The sequence below is a fragment of the Emydura macquarii genome, unplaced genomic scaffold (assembly GCF_026122565.2).
Source record: "Emydura macquarii macquarii isolate MOO-44397 ecotype Brisbane River unplaced genomic scaffold, CSIRO-AGI_Emac_v2 contig_2768, whole genome shotgun sequence".
NCBI classification, from domain to species: domain Eukaryota; kingdom Metazoa; phylum Chordata; order Testudines; family Chelidae; genus Emydura; species Emydura macquarii.
This window is the reverse complement of record NW_027132905.1, coordinates 46,437,221-46,452,292: the sequence shown is the minus strand read 5'-3', so window position 1 is coordinate 46,452,292 and position 15,072 is coordinate 46,437,221. Positions and strand designations below refer to the sequence as shown.

At 38.7% G+C, this 15,072-nt stretch overlaps 1 protein-coding gene across 1 annotated transcript in view; it reads left to right on the top strand.

The window, feature by feature from the left end:
- The window catches only part of MTOR (mechanistic target of rapamycin kinase), a 105,297-nt gene extending 90,654 nt beyond the window's left edge, over nt 1-14,643 (top strand). The window contains exons 45-60 of the mRNA XM_067567413.1: nt 366-488; nt 1,180-1,362; nt 2,389-2,535; nt 2,806-2,980; nt 4,121-4,256; nt 5,050-5,197; nt 5,968-6,090; nt 6,437-6,519; nt 8,085-8,157; nt 9,157-9,231; nt 9,774-9,909; nt 10,277-10,342; nt 11,823-11,903; nt 12,193-12,273; nt 13,006-13,111; nt 13,709-14,643. Coding sequence (XP_067423514.1) covers nt 366-488; nt 1,180-1,362; nt 2,389-2,535; nt 2,806-2,980; nt 4,121-4,256; nt 5,050-5,197; nt 5,968-6,090; nt 6,437-6,519; nt 8,085-8,157; nt 9,157-9,231; nt 9,774-9,909; nt 10,277-10,342; nt 11,823-11,903; nt 12,193-12,273; nt 13,006-13,111; nt 13,709-13,724 — 1,752 coding nt within the window. The 3' untranslated portion in view covers nt 13,725-14,643. The remainder of the gene's footprint in view (nt 1-365; nt 489-1,179; nt 1,363-2,388; nt 2,536-2,805; nt 2,981-4,120; nt 4,257-5,049; nt 5,198-5,967; nt 6,091-6,436; nt 6,520-8,084; nt 8,158-9,156; nt 9,232-9,773; nt 9,910-10,276; nt 10,343-11,822; nt 11,904-12,192; nt 12,274-13,005; nt 13,112-13,708) is intronic.
- The last annotated feature ends 429 nt before the right edge of the window (nt 14,644-15,072 follow it).

The window sequence follows — 15,072 nt, the reverse complement described above, 5'->3', positions numbered from 1 at the left end:
ATCAGTTAGGCACCAGTACTTCAACACTGGAATTATCCTGCTACCTGATCAATGAAAATCCAAGCATTTCAGATTATGGGACCTTCTGATAGAAAAACAAATGTGCTTAATCCTTCAGTTATCCATTTCAATAAGTAAGTTTGCTTTCACTTTTTCTGCCATAAAATTGCCATTTCTTAGTAGAATGTGTAGGCTTGTCACGGTTTCTGTCTACTGTTCTCGATAAACTTTTTTTTATTAAGTAGACCATTTTTAATCAAGTAAACCATTTTATTTTGTTTTAGTCTTGTTAGTCCCTTGATCTATGCAGCCTTTGTTATGTGTGTATACAGTTATAAATTATTATTGTCTGATGTCTGTCACAGGCTTTGATCTACCCCTTGACTGTGGCCTCTAAGTCCACCACAACTGCACGCCACAATGCTGCCAATAAGATCCTGAAAAACATGTGTGAGCATAGTAACACTCTGGTACAGCAAGCAATGATGGTGAGTGCTGTGTGTATGGTCAATAAAGAATCATTCCGTGGACTGATGCACCAGCCATATTAAATTTTTTGGGTCTGGACTTGTAGCAATATTCTCTCCCATTAAACTAAAGAAAAATGTTTATTATGTGATTCTGAATATGATTAATTTGCCTGGAAGGAATTTTGTTTGGAAGGAATGATAGTGTTAGAGTACACCCTTTCAAGGAGACTTTCTAGCGTGATGGACCATAACCTTAAATATTGGGGTTGTGAGGTTTGTCACAGATGAACTTGGAGAGCTGAGAAGAGTGGGGAAAGGGAATCATTGCCCCCATAAAGAGAAACATAATTTAATGAGCAAGGGAAACAGAACATACCAAGTCTGACTTGTTTCTGGGGAAAGAGCGAGTTTATCTTGATTGCTAAATTCTTAATGAATAACTGAAAGACAGGAATATATTATCAGGCAGAATTCATGGGATTGCAAACATATTGGCAGGTGAGCAAATCGGGTTGTTACAGTCCAGTAGGATACTCACAGGAGAAAGTTTATAGTAGACACTTGGGAAAAGTTTGTGTGGTGCCTTCTAGCCACCAGCAGGGAGTAGGTGAAAGCATTCTCAAGGTGAAAGTAGTCTAGGACTTTTAAGCCTCTGTGCACTCATGCGACTTTTTTTTCTATAGAATTTATCTTCCCTATCCTAATCCAGGTGAGCGAAGAGCTGATTCGTGTCGCCATCCTCTGGCATGAGATGTGGCATGAAGGGCTAGAAGAGGCATCCCGTCTGTACTTCGGAGAGAGGAATGTGAAGGGAATGTTTGAGGTGCTGGAGCCGCTTCATGCTATGATGGAGCGTGGGCCCCAGACTTTAAAGGAAACATCTTTCAATCAGGTATCTACTAGTAGTGTGAAGTGTGAGCTTCCTTTAGCCCCATAAAACTCACCCTGCCTCAAAAATATTCCCAGTACCTTTTATCAATGTAGTAGAAAAGGCACTGAATATATATATATATTTTTTTATTGGATGGAGGGCTGCTGCTATAACTCTAGTTTTGCATTGTGGAAGCTTGACAGAGTGACTGCTCTGTTGTACAGTAGAGTCTACCTCTAAAGAGTCCTAATTCTAGGCCCCTGAGAGGAGTTTCAATAGTTTCAGTGCTTGTTTGCATCCTTTTAATCAGATTGAGGAGCATGTTGAGAGTGAAGAGTGCTTCAGGGAATTGAACATGCTTCAAATCCAGTTCTAGACTATGAAACAGACATGGGGGTTACCCCACCAATTAAGATAAGAGTGAAGCTCTTTAGATAGTTTATACTAGCTTGGAGCATCCCTTATCCTTGACACTAATTCCTCTATTCTTGATCTTTGGTGACTCCAATACAATGTAGGCATAATCCGATAAAACAAATAGCACTTGGAGTGTAGTGTGTAACAGACATTATGTGGGCTTTGTAAAATATATCCACCAAAGCAGCCTGTGAGAGTAAGTGCTGCCTTCTTTGAAGTAATTTCCTCTACCTCATGGCCACATTGCTTCCCAGTCTGCATAATGCTGTCGTCAGTGCAGGTGATGGAGATGGCTCCTCCCTAGTCAGTGTACACAGCTCATTTGACCTTCTGACTGTAGCTTTTGCTCCACAGCTGCACCATTAAAGGGCAATTCTGCCTCTTCTGGTTTCTTTTGGGAGTGGAGTCTGTGTGGGGCAGCATCAGAGTCAGCACAGGTCTTGGAGCCAGAAATACCTGAGGTCTGATCTTAGTCCTGCCACTGATTTGCCTTGTAACCTTGGAACCAGTTAATGTCTGTTCAGGCTTTTGAAATTAAATAAATGAAGCTCTTTGTAAGTGCTCAGTATTTATTCTTCATTTGTTCCACTATAGACTTAGTTTGGGTTAATTTTTCTTCTTCCTCCCCAGGCATATGGCAGAGACTTAATGGAGGCTCAGGAATGGTGTAGGAAGTACATGAAATCTGGCAACGTCAAGGACCTCACCCAGGCCTGGGATCTCTATTACCATGTATTCAGGCGTATCTCTAAGCAGCTGCCTCAGGTGGGGGGAGAGGTACAGTTCTGTTGTGGGTCTTACGGGGTAAGCTCTCAATATCCATCTGAGTTTATCCAAAATACTCAACAAGGATATTCCAGAAATACTTGCTGCAGGCTTGCACCTTATGCAGTGCTTTTTGCAAGTAACTGAAGTATTGGTGGTTGACTGTGATCTGTTCTATGCCCTCCATAATATCTGCTTTTTTGGTATTTCAGTGATATTAAATTGACACATAGGAGTATATAAAACATCGGTTTTGTTTGTTTGTTTTTTTCTTGCTGGCAGCTCACTTCCTTAGAACTACAGTATGTGTCACCAAAACTCCTCATGTGCCGGGATTTGGAATTAGCAGTGCCAGGAACATATGATCCCAACCAGCCCATCATCCGCATTCAGTCCATTGCACCATCACTGCAGGTCATCACATCCAAGCAGAGGCCCAGGAAATTGACATTAATGGGTAAGAAATGCACGCTGCTCTGCTTAAGTTTTGCTGTCTGCTATTCTAACCTTGAAATCATGATGGCTTTTAGCTCAGCCTGTATACTTGTTCAAGAAAGTCTTTACTATATTCCCTTTAGAAAGTGGATTTTTCATTTTCTGCAAATGATTTTCAGGACAAGCCAGCTACTCAGATTGCCCTACTTTCCCATTCCTGGAAATATCAACATGTACTCTCTCCCTAGCTGCTCATCAAGAAGCAAGCATGGAACTGGAGGATAAGGGAAATACTTTGAGTGTCTTTCATCCCAGAGTGCTTCAGCTATGTATCTACAGTAACACTGACACATAGCCACCTCTGGGATGAAGGCTGTCAGCCAACTGGCCCACGTCATGCGCGCAATAGTGGAGAGGAAGGGAAATTATATAATCAGCATAATATCCTTGATTTTATGTTCAGAACAAACAGGCCCTTGGATTTTTATGTTCTGTCTAAAAAAACATTTAGTAAAATGCATTGTATTCAACTCCTTTAACCCAGCACGGTGGAAGAATGTGTTGATTTTGACAGGAGTCGAATCCATGGCTGCAGGGAGTAATGTGTATTACACTACTGATGTTTAGGCCACCAGGTTAGTTCCTTTGGCTACACACAGTTTGGAAGAGTAAAAGGAACTAAAGGAAGAGGGGTATACTGACCAGGAAAGCGGGTGGAGGACTGCATTAGGTTTAGATTTACAGTGTATATGAAGGGCTGAGGAGCTTGAGAGTGCATGAAGGGGGAAGAGAGATGCCAGAGGTGGCAACACAATTCACAGCTGCAAGAAAGCAGTAGATCTTTTGTGCATTTGGTCATGTCAGTGTCCTGTTGTCTTACTGATCTTAGTATTGTATCTCCTTCAGAAGAGTGGAGTCTTGGTAACCTGTCTTTAATGAATATCAACCATTTATTCAAAAATCAGGACTTGTTTTGTTGCATTATTCTTTATCAAGTGAATTTCCATCCTCAGAAGGCAGTTATTTATAAAATGAAATGTATTTACCCAACATTCTGAATCTTGCTGTCATTCAGTTAGTTTAAATGTGATTCAGACTTCATCTAATTGTTCATCTAAGCTATTAGACTCCACGTCACCACGCCCCATATCTTCTCTTACAGGAAGTAATGGGCATGAGTTTGTATTCCTTCTGAAGGGCCATGAGGACCTTCGCCAGGATGAAAGAGTAATGCAGCTCTTTGGACTAGTCAACACTCTGCTGGCCAATGACCCGACATCTCTGCGTAAAAACCTCAGGTATTAGGAGCAAATATTGGCTCTTCTAATGCATTAATGGTGATGTACCTAATGCCTCTACACTTCCTGCTAGCTTATGAAGAAATGGAAAATCCAGTAACAAAGTGCCACAAAATTCAATATTTATGTAACTAATACCTGGAGATAATGTATCTTGAAAGGAGGAGGGTTTTTTGTTTTTTGTTTTAAATAAACCCCTTCTGTTGTTTCATCATCTTCAAGATGATCCCAATTCAAGACATTTCCATTAATGGCTCTGGAGGCTTAGAGCATTAATAACCTTGCTGGCTTACTAGAGTCCAGTGACTGTTTTGTAATGTAGTTTATAGACCTACTTTGAGAGGAACATATAATCTTGTGAAATGGTTGATTCTTAGCCAGAAGACTTTAAAATAGTCACTGACTACTGACTCTTGTGCTTAGTGTAAGTAGCCACTGATTGCAGTTCTGCACCCTTGTGTTTTACATGTTAGTACATATCAAACTGAATGCCATCTGCCATTTATAGAATGTTGTGGGTCACTTAACACAAAGCTTCAGAAAGTGAACTCTCAGTGAGCTTTACATAAACTGCTTAAAATAATTCTTAAGAGTAAACAGCGATACTCTTATCAAGAAGGATTCTCCAGTTAATTTGAATAAAAGACAGGGTGATAAAAGTGATGAACTGGATAAGTATCAGATTCTCCAGATTTGGGCAGTGGGTTACTCTTGACAGGTAGATTTTTGAACACCCTGAAATTCCTAATGTCCAGCAATTTGAGCTGTGATATTTTTTTTTCTCTCTCCCTAGCATCCAGAGATATGCCGTTATTCCACTGTCTACAAACTCTGGCCTGATTGGCTGGGTTCCCCACTGTGACACTCTGCACGCGCTCATCCGAGACTACAGGGAAAAGAAAAAGATCCTCCTCAATATTGAACATCGCATCATGCTGCGGGTAAAGGACAAGACGTGCACACAATTAGCTGTTCTGTTAGATCTCTAATATCCCTCTGAGTAGTGAAAGCAATGGCACAGGCCGGCTCTTGTTCTCATTTATTTACCTGTCTTTTGATCCCTTTTGGTATTAAAATTACTCTAATAACTGTGCAATAATATAAAATAAAAATGATAGAATATTCAAAAGCACTCATAAATTAGTGATAGGCTAAGGAGTTATTTACCTCTTGCTTGCTATGTCGATAATGACCACAAGTTCTTACCATCTTACAGCTAAGATGAGGTTGGTAAAGATCAGTTTGGTTCCCAGCAGATGTGTCCACATCACAGAGTGCCACCACAGCTGATATTTACTAGCATAAGCAGAGAACTCAAAAATTGATGAGCTATGAAAATTGTACATTGGCGGGGAAGTATAGGGAAGCTGGTACTGCTGGTTCTCTCTTAAGCAGAGTGGGTATTACAATCCAGAAGACTTAATCTTTCTCCAGAACTAAAATTCTCTCTTAGCTTTTTTATCAACAATAAAAGCAGCTGTTGGAATATTTGTGGCCACACTGTGTGGTCTTGCATTTCAAATGAGTTCTTCTTGCTGAGTTTGCTGTAAATGAATTGGTTTGTGCTGCAGAGCAATTAATGGTAATTTAATCACTTTTTCATCGTTTTATTCTGTAAACTAGTAGAGATTGACACATTCCTCAGATTGTGGCTGTTTCAGAATCGTTATGAAAAACTTCAGAGGTGCTAAATGACATTTCTCTGTTTTAGATGGCTCCAGATTACGACCACCTGACTTTGATGCAGAAGGTGGAGGTGTTTGAACACGCAGTCAATAATACAGCTGGTGATGATCTTGCCAAACTGCTGTGGCTAAAAAGCCCCAGCTCTGAGGTACATTCACCTTCAGTCACTACTAATGACTCTTGCAGACTGCTAATATCTTGCCCTCCCTGTGAATGGAGTGTTTGCAGCATGTAATGCATGTCTTTGTTTGTGGGCACATGACTGAAAGAAGCTAATTCCCTTGATCCCCAAGACCTGTATATGACATATTTTGTATAGGATAACAAAGACTGATTTAATTTACTGTTAGCAACATTAAAATGGTGAAGTGTAAACTGAATTAGCATAATTAGCCAGCTTCAGTGCCTATGCATTGTATGTCTTGTATGTATTTTCTGAATTTGTTTGAGGCACATCCAGTTTAATCAGAATCATTTCATCTCTGTTATTTTAGGTGTGGTTTGACAGAAGAACTAATTATACCCGCTCGCTAGCTGTGATGTCAATGGTTGGGTACATTTTGGGCCTCGGGGACAGGTAAGTGAAATTGAAATAGTTTCTTTTAAATAAGTGCAGCTAACAAGGATTTTTAGATTCCATTCTGAAATCGTTGTCATGCTCCCATCAACTCATTCCCTGGATATTCTCTTGTGATAACCACTTTCATCTTAGCTATTCCAAACTCCAAATGATATCATCTTTCAGGGCCTCTGCTGCGCCCATTAACTTCAGTGCTCCAGGATCAGGACCAAGGGTTTGTATGTCTCTTGAGTGCATGACATGAGTGTCTTCTCTTTCGAGTGGCACTATGGTTGAGAGGAATAAGCACAAAACTAAGTCAAGAGCTGAGAGTTACAATTCCAGACTTACCACTCATTCACTGGGTGGCCTCGAATAAATCACTTCACCTATTTCCCCATCTGTCGAACTGAGGTAACCTCCCAGTGTTCTTACTCTGGGGGAATAAATTACTGTTTGTGCAGTGCTTGGTAGATAGCCAGTGTTCATACTGACCACTCTCTTTTAAAGAGAGAATCTAAGTATGTCTTGTTTCCCAACTGCCATAGGAAGTGTAGGCTCACTGCTGCCATCCCAGCCTTCAATCTAGTGCGCCTCTTTCCCTGGGGGCCTCTTACCTGAGAAAAATCCAGGTGTTTGATATTAATGGGTTTTCAGCGAGGTCATTAATACAGTTTCCTTTCTGTCACTTGATTCTGATTTTCTTGTCAATAAATATTATCTAGGGTGTATATGATTAAATACGTATGTAGATAATTTTAAAACATACATTATTTTCCTCATACTAACTGCGCCTAGACTGTTGTTCAAATGCATATCGGCATGTCACTTTAATATGTATGTCAATGGAAGAGTACAATGAACCAGTCAAAGATGATGTAGACTTTCGATTTAGTATGTGGATTACTGTCCCAGTAGCCTCTATAAACTCATATGAAAAAACATCTGAAATTGGTATTATTTTTATACTAGAGGTCTATAACATAACTACGAAACCTTTCTGCAACATTTATGTAATAAAATAATTTGCTTTTGAGCATAGAACTTTTGATCATTAAGTTATAAACCTGTGAAACTTGGGGGTTAAAAATAAAAAGTGGACTACGACAGCATGAAAGACAGTTTTGTGATACCCAGCACCTTCCTAGTCTAAGATTGCCTTTGCTAACAGCCTGATTTCCTTCTCTTTACAAGCAATACACTAGTTAAATTTCCCTATTCTGTAAAAATGTAAAGTCATTATAAAATTAGTGGAATAACTATCCTAAATAGAAAAGAAATATAACCAAAATGTACATATCCAAAAATATAGGGATGTGTCTCATCTGATAGAATATTTTATCTTCAAAACCAAGAGGATTTCTGATAACTCCTGAGTTGTAATTACAGAATCTAATCACACTATGATGGAAGTGCTTCAGGAAACCTATTTATCATGAGATTGAAGGCAAGCTACCATTGGCTGTCTTCTGACTAGCAAAGATAAATGTCATCCCAGACCAAAGCCATGATTTACTTTTTTATACATTTTTCTGTGACTCTCTAATGATCTGTTCTGGCCTCTCTCCTGTTCTTCCACAAAGACACCCTTCCAACCTGATGCTAGACAGGCTGAGTGGAAAGATCCTGCATATTGACTTTGGGGACTGTTTTGAGGTAAGCTTTTTGTACTCAAAAAGTCTATTTTTATATTTCAGAACGACCCTATTGTCTAGTACAGCAAAGGCAGATCTAGGAGCCAGGAATTCCTGAGTTCTTACTTTAGCTCTGCCACTGACTTGCAGTGTGGTCTTGTGGCACATCACTTAACTACTCTGTGTCTCACTTTACCTGTCAGCAAAATGGAGAGAATGCACACTTATCTCACCAGAATGTTATTAAGATGAGTTATACAATTGTTTTACAAACAATGAGTGCTAAGTATCAGTGGTGGTTTTCACACAAAGCCTTATAGCAACTTGTGATTGAAATATGAATTACATTACTCTATACCAACAGCACGGGCACAGACTCTTTGTTTGATTCTTACATTCTTTATCTAGTCATGTTTACAGCTTCCCTTGAAAAATTCCAAGAACTAGAGAATCATAGAAAAGTAGGGCAGGAAGGAACCTTGAGAAGTCATCAAGTCCAGCCCCCTGCACTGAGATAGCACTAGACCATCCCTGACAGATGTTTGTCCAACCTCTTCTTTAAAACCTCTAAAGACCTCCCTTAGAAGCTTATTCTAGAACTAATTACCCTTATGGCTAGAAAGCTTTTCCTAATATCTAACCTAAATCTCCCTGGCAGCCGATTAAACCCATTACTTCTTGCCCTACCTTCATATGATATGGGGAATAATTGATCACCATCCTCTTTATAACAGCCCTTAATATATTTGAAGACTGTTATCAGGTCCCCCCTTGGTCTTTTCTCAAGACTAAACATAGCCAGTTTTTTTTAACTTTTCCTCATAGGTCAGGTTTTCTAAACCTTTTATCATTTTTGTTGCTCTCCACACATTTCTTTCCTGTTATAACCACAACTTTAAAAGTGATAGCAGGCAAGGCAGTCCCTTACTTATTAACAAACCGCTCTCTCAAGGAAGGAGAGAGGGAAATATCTGCAAAGTTAGTATATTAGTTAACTGACTCTCTCCTATTGTGTGTTCAGGTTGCAATGACTAGAGAGAAGTTTCCTGAGAAGATTCCATTTAGACTTACAAGGATGTTGACAAATGCTATGGAGGTAGGTGGGAGTTAGCAGCCCCTTTCTAATAGGACAGAAAGGGGACTGTTCATAAGACGATGTCAGCAGTTCCCCAGCTATCCACTTGTGTTCTACCATAGTTGAATCTCCTCAATTCCATAAGGAGCAGAGGTGTTAATATTTCAGCTGCATTTTTCTTTAAATTAAATTTCCCATATGACCTTTACAATATGAAACCAACTCTTCATTGATTTAAAGGAAACATGTTCCTGCAATTTCCCATCCCTTTCCGTATTTCCTCATCCCAAATATTGGTCATGAACCAAACACAGCCAGTACCACAGTGCTTCAAGATTAGTGTCACCTGGACCTCATTTCCCTCTCACCCTAACCAGCAGGGCACTAAATCAGAATAATGGGGCCTCTTAAACTTGTAATGAACTTGTATTTTGTTCTTTTAATAAATAGAACCTGGTGTAAGAGGATTCTGGGTCAAGATATAGGCATGTCCTGCTATGGGAATTATTAGGGCTGGAGTCAAAAGGAGCACCATTGTTGATTCAGTTTTTTCTCTTTTGCAGGTGACTGGCCTAGATGGTAATTACAGAATAACTTGTCATACTGTGATGGAAGTCCTGCGAGAACATAAAGACAGTGTCATGGCTGTGCTAGAGGCCTTTGTGTATGACCCCTTACTGAACTGGAGGCTGATGGACAGTAAGTTATTTGGGGAAACAATGAGAGCAGGAGAGAGAAGTAAATCAGAGTAAACTGTATAAATTTAAGACATCCAGGGGCACAAAATGAAATGTCTGTTCAAACTCAGGCCTTCGTGATTTAAATCTGCGGTCTATGCACACACAGTGTTAACAGGTCTGTGTTCAAGAGTCCTTTTGAACTGTTTAAATTATTTGTCACCATCTTAATCTTGAAAAGTACAGATATCTGCAGATGTTAGTTTGCATGAAGCAACAGGAAACTCAAGCCTATGTCATTCAGAAGTCTGATTCAGTTTGAGAAGCTGATATTTCCAAAGCTTCTAGTTCAAAGGTAAAAACTCTTCAGCATTTTATTTTCTTTGCAGCAAATACAAAAGGCAATAAACGATCACGAACAAGGACAGACTCCTATTCAGCTAGTCAGTCAGTAGGTGTGTATAACATCTTATTTTATTTCTTTCAATTCATTTGGGACATTTTTAATTGAGTGGAGCATAATTTTGAAAAATATTTTTCTAGGCTTTTTTTTTTTTTTTTTTCAAAAGTACAATAAAAAATCGCATATTGAAATTAGGTTTCAGGGCACCAAGTATCTAGTTTTGACTGGTGCCTGTTGGTCTTATAATATATATAAAATAAAAAAATCTACTGCTGAGCTACTTCAGTTTGAATAGCAGCCACTTCGTAGTCATATTCACATTGTAATGTGGTATCAAGATTTTTGTGGCGTACATAAAAGTTGGTGCAACCCACAGAGTAATTATGACATGATATCTACCTTGCCTGTTCTGTTTTGCATACTAATTCTGCAGAAAGCTCAGTAAAGTTTCATGTAGCACATAGTGATAAATATATTACACAAAATCCTAGCAGCTGGTTGCTATTTGACCTCCTGGAGAAATGTCAAAAGAAAGCATCTACTATAATTTTTAATTGTAAGTTTTCAATAACTTCGGTTACTTGGCTACTATTTTAAGTTAATTGTGCATCTTTTTAAAATACGTTTCAACTAGCAGAATGTATTGAAAGCTCTGTATAGGTTAACTGCGGCTTTCAGCACCTAAACTGAAAAAGTATGTTTCAAATCTGAGTTGCAATCCCATTAATCAGAGCAATGGGGACTTCAGCACACTTTGCCACAATTTAGTAAGCTTTTCAAAAAGAAATCAGTCAGTCCAAGTCAGCAGGAAGATGGGGATTATTGGTAAATGCCATATACAATATGATGTGTTCTGAGCCTCATGTAATACTGAAGTACAGTGGCCAATTTAATACTGCATTTCCTTGTGTGCCAGTTTTAATGAAAACTTTAATATTTTAGTATTATAGTCCTAAAAAGGCATTTTGCTCAACATGTTATGTTTAATCTCATGATGCTCCTAGCTCCCTGGCTCTCATTTAAAAAGCAAAACCACACACATCACACACATCCCAACAAGTTCTTTAAATAAATTCACTTGCATGCTGGGAATTGAAGAATTTATTTTCTGTAATTTCAGATGCTGTTAGAGAACGTCTTTCTTTTGTACAGTCTAATCCATCCGAAGTGCTGATTTTTATGCTGGGTCACTTCTACAACATTTGCAGAAAAAGTTTAAAAGTGCAGTTGCCCATCACATAACTTCATGGTGGTAGTGAGAATTACACATAAGACAGAAGCTCAGAAGCTTTACACAAAATACTTGAACTTGAATATAAAGGCTTTTTTTTGTGGGTGCTACAAACTGAACCTTAAAAAATGTTACTTTTTTATCTGCCTTTGGGCTTCTTATTTACACTGCCATAATTTCCTTTAAAATCAAAGTTTTCACACCATTCAAAGTGCTATGCAGGAGAATCTCCTGAAAAGCAAATGATGCCAATCTTATTTGTATTTGATCACTGTATTGATATACTCCCCTCTCTCATTAGAAATGTTGGATAATGTGGAGCTGGGCGAGACAGCACATAAGAAAACTGGGACCACAGTGCCTGAATCCATCCATTCCTTCAGTAAGTTCCTGTGTGAACCTCATACATTTTACATTATGGGCAACTAGTTCATAAATCAGCACCCTCACTGCCCTATAGGTGAGAGCTATCCAAGGTGGGGCAGAAAGGATTCTCTGTCACCATAGATAAGAACTTGTGTCTTTGCTCACTTCTCTAATTAAACCCAGTAGAAAGCTCACAGAAGCTTGTGTGTCAACCAGTCGGGGCAAAAAAGTAATCTGCATCACAAATTGTTTTGATCGTTGTTGTCCAAATAAAGTCTAAACAGGTTTTCACTTCTGTCTTCTAGTAGGAGATGGTTTAGTGAAGCCAGAGGCTCTCAATAAGAAGGCTATTCAAATTATTAACAGGGTTCGAGATAAACTCACTGGTAAGTGTATACTTTCTAAAATAAAATATCTTAAAAGTAATACAGACATTCGAATTATGTTCAGATTTAACCCGGCACTATCGTATTTCTATTTTGTGCTAGTTCTTCATCAATTTTATTTCAAAGTATCCTGTTTCTTTATTGGATAGAGCCATTTTTGTACTTCGCTTCTCGCCTCCTCTGCAGTCTAGTGTAATATATGTGGGCTTTGTAATTTGTACTCTGGAAAGTAATCTTATTTGGAAAATGTAGAGCTGATTTTAACTAATCTGGATCAGATTTGACCAGTTCATCTTTTTGGTGATGATTCTATATCAAATTTCCAGCAACGGGCTTCCTTTTTACTGGCTTCACAACTGGAAACATTTAGATGTGACATTTTAGACTCTTAAGATGAATAAGAACCACTCAAATGAGGTACTTAATGTAGCTAGGTAGTGGATTCCTTCTTCTAGGAATTTGTGAGAAGTACATTGGAGACAGTATATTAGTTTTTTCTGTTGTTTGCAGGAGAGGGTGGGGATAGAGAAGGAGTTGATGTCCTAAAAGATTCAAAATAGCTCAATATGACTTCTGTGGTTTTGTCTTTGAGCAGTTCTGTGCCAAATATATATCATAAGAGGAGAGAGAGTCATCGTCACATAGCTCCACAAGTTGCCACCCAAAACCAAGCTATGTAATTTGGCTTATGGCCTTCCTTAATGTTTTCTTTTTTTCACTTTAATTGTAAAGGTCGAGACTTCTCGCATGATGAAACTCTGGATGTACCCACACAGGTAGAATTGCTTATTAAGCAAGCTACTTCCCATGAGAATCTCTGCCAGTGCTACATTGGATGGTGAGTTTGTCTTTAAAATAGCTTTCCAAAATCTACTCTCCCATTTCTCTGGAATAAATTAGTTGTAAGGGTTTGTTGAATGGAAAATAGTCAAGTTATTAGTCTTATCAATAATCATGCTCAGGATATCTGAGTAGACATTGTGTCTAAGCTTGTAAACTTTTGTGGCCATTCAGCACTACCCTGTAAGCAAGCAATCTGTTATAGATAGAAAAGGGGATTAGTGCATTTCAATTATGATCAATTCAAAGGTTTTAAGCACTTGAAATAAGATGTTCCAATTGCTAGTTATAGTGGGGAAATTACATTATCTGATGTCAACAAGCACATTTTCATAATGCCTTCATCTTTTTACGACTTCATTAACTGTAGGTTGTATTCAAGGAATCGGGAGATTTGGGGATTTTCAGACAGTAGGAGTGTTGATCAGGGATCAAGAAGTAGGCTCAGGCATGGGCCTTTCCCATCCTCAGTGTCCTTGTGATTACAGAAAGGCTTCTGGGCATTAGGGACCTCAGTCCTCCTTAACATAGTCTTTGTTTTTATGGAGCTATGGGAAGTATTGCACTATTGAAGTATTGCTTTTACTGTCTTTAGGTGTCCTTTTTGGTAACAGAAGATTCCAGAGAATCCACAGCCTTTATTGGAGGCTTTTGCGCTCCAGATATATTCTTCTACAAACTGAAATCTTGGACTGAAATACAGCCTCTGTCAAATATTTTGAAATATAAATTAAGAGTTATTGTATATTAAAAGTTGGTTTAAGCCAACTCATAGCTGCTGTTGAAAAACACAAGTTGTCTGAAACACAAGACTTGATTTGGGTTTCCAGAACAATGAAGACTGACTAAACCACAAATATATGGTTCACTTGGTCTTTGGGGAACTGGTGACCCATTAAAAATAACAAAATACGGGTTTTGACTTAACTTACAATGTAACTATACTAAAATATTTGCAGATGAATCATTGCCCTGGTCAGTCCTGTTGGTGGGGCTGCAGTGAATTCGATACACTCATGCAAGAATCCACATTTAGGGTGTGGGGACAGAGCTGGAGGATAGAGAGCAAGAGGAAGGAAGCATGTCTGTATTACCCCATTACCTCACCGGTCCCAAAACTCTGTACTTTCACCCAAAATCACAGGGAGGGGATTGTAGATCCAGGATCAAAGACTCTGAGCCAGTCAGAGCAGAGTGTCTCAAAAGAGGGTTGATCTATGGCAAGGAGGATGCAGGGTAAAATCAGAATACCACTTGGGAGCTTCCCACACTGGTGGACTAAAGAGCAGTATTGGAAAATAATTAAGGAAAACTGAATACTCAGGACAAAAAGCAGAAGGGAGGAGAACTGGTCACACGTGGAATGGGAGAAAAATGGATATTAAATATGAGGGAAAGGGTAAATAAAGTTATGAATTATTAATAACAAATATTAAAACAAAATGCACAAAATACAAAGCGTAGCCATGTTTAGATGCCATGTTGTATTTGAATATTTTTGTGCCAATAAATTACACCAAAATGTAAAAAGATTTTGACTGGCTTCTTATTTATTCCAAGCATTCCTTAGGAAGAGCTGAGTTGAGGCACAGAATCATCACACTAGCAGAAACCCACAGAAGGCACAAACACTGTTGGTAGTGGACTGGGTATCTCTAAGAAACTTGTTTTCTTGTCATGGATTTGACTCTTCTATACCAGTGCAGATGCTGCTATAGCTCCTTCATGACAGTAGATGAATAAAAGTCAAGATTGAGTACCTATATCAAAGGAGTTTGCCTGTTCATAAATCTTTTTGTTTTAGTTTCCAGTCATTGTAACTATATCCTTCAGAACATAAACTTTCTTTATTCCAGATTTTTGGGCATTTTTCTTTTCTTAGCACAAGAAATTGATTTGGTGAGACGCACAAAATAGAATTTTAATATGATCAGCGTGGTGTGTTTTTGGAGGGATGAC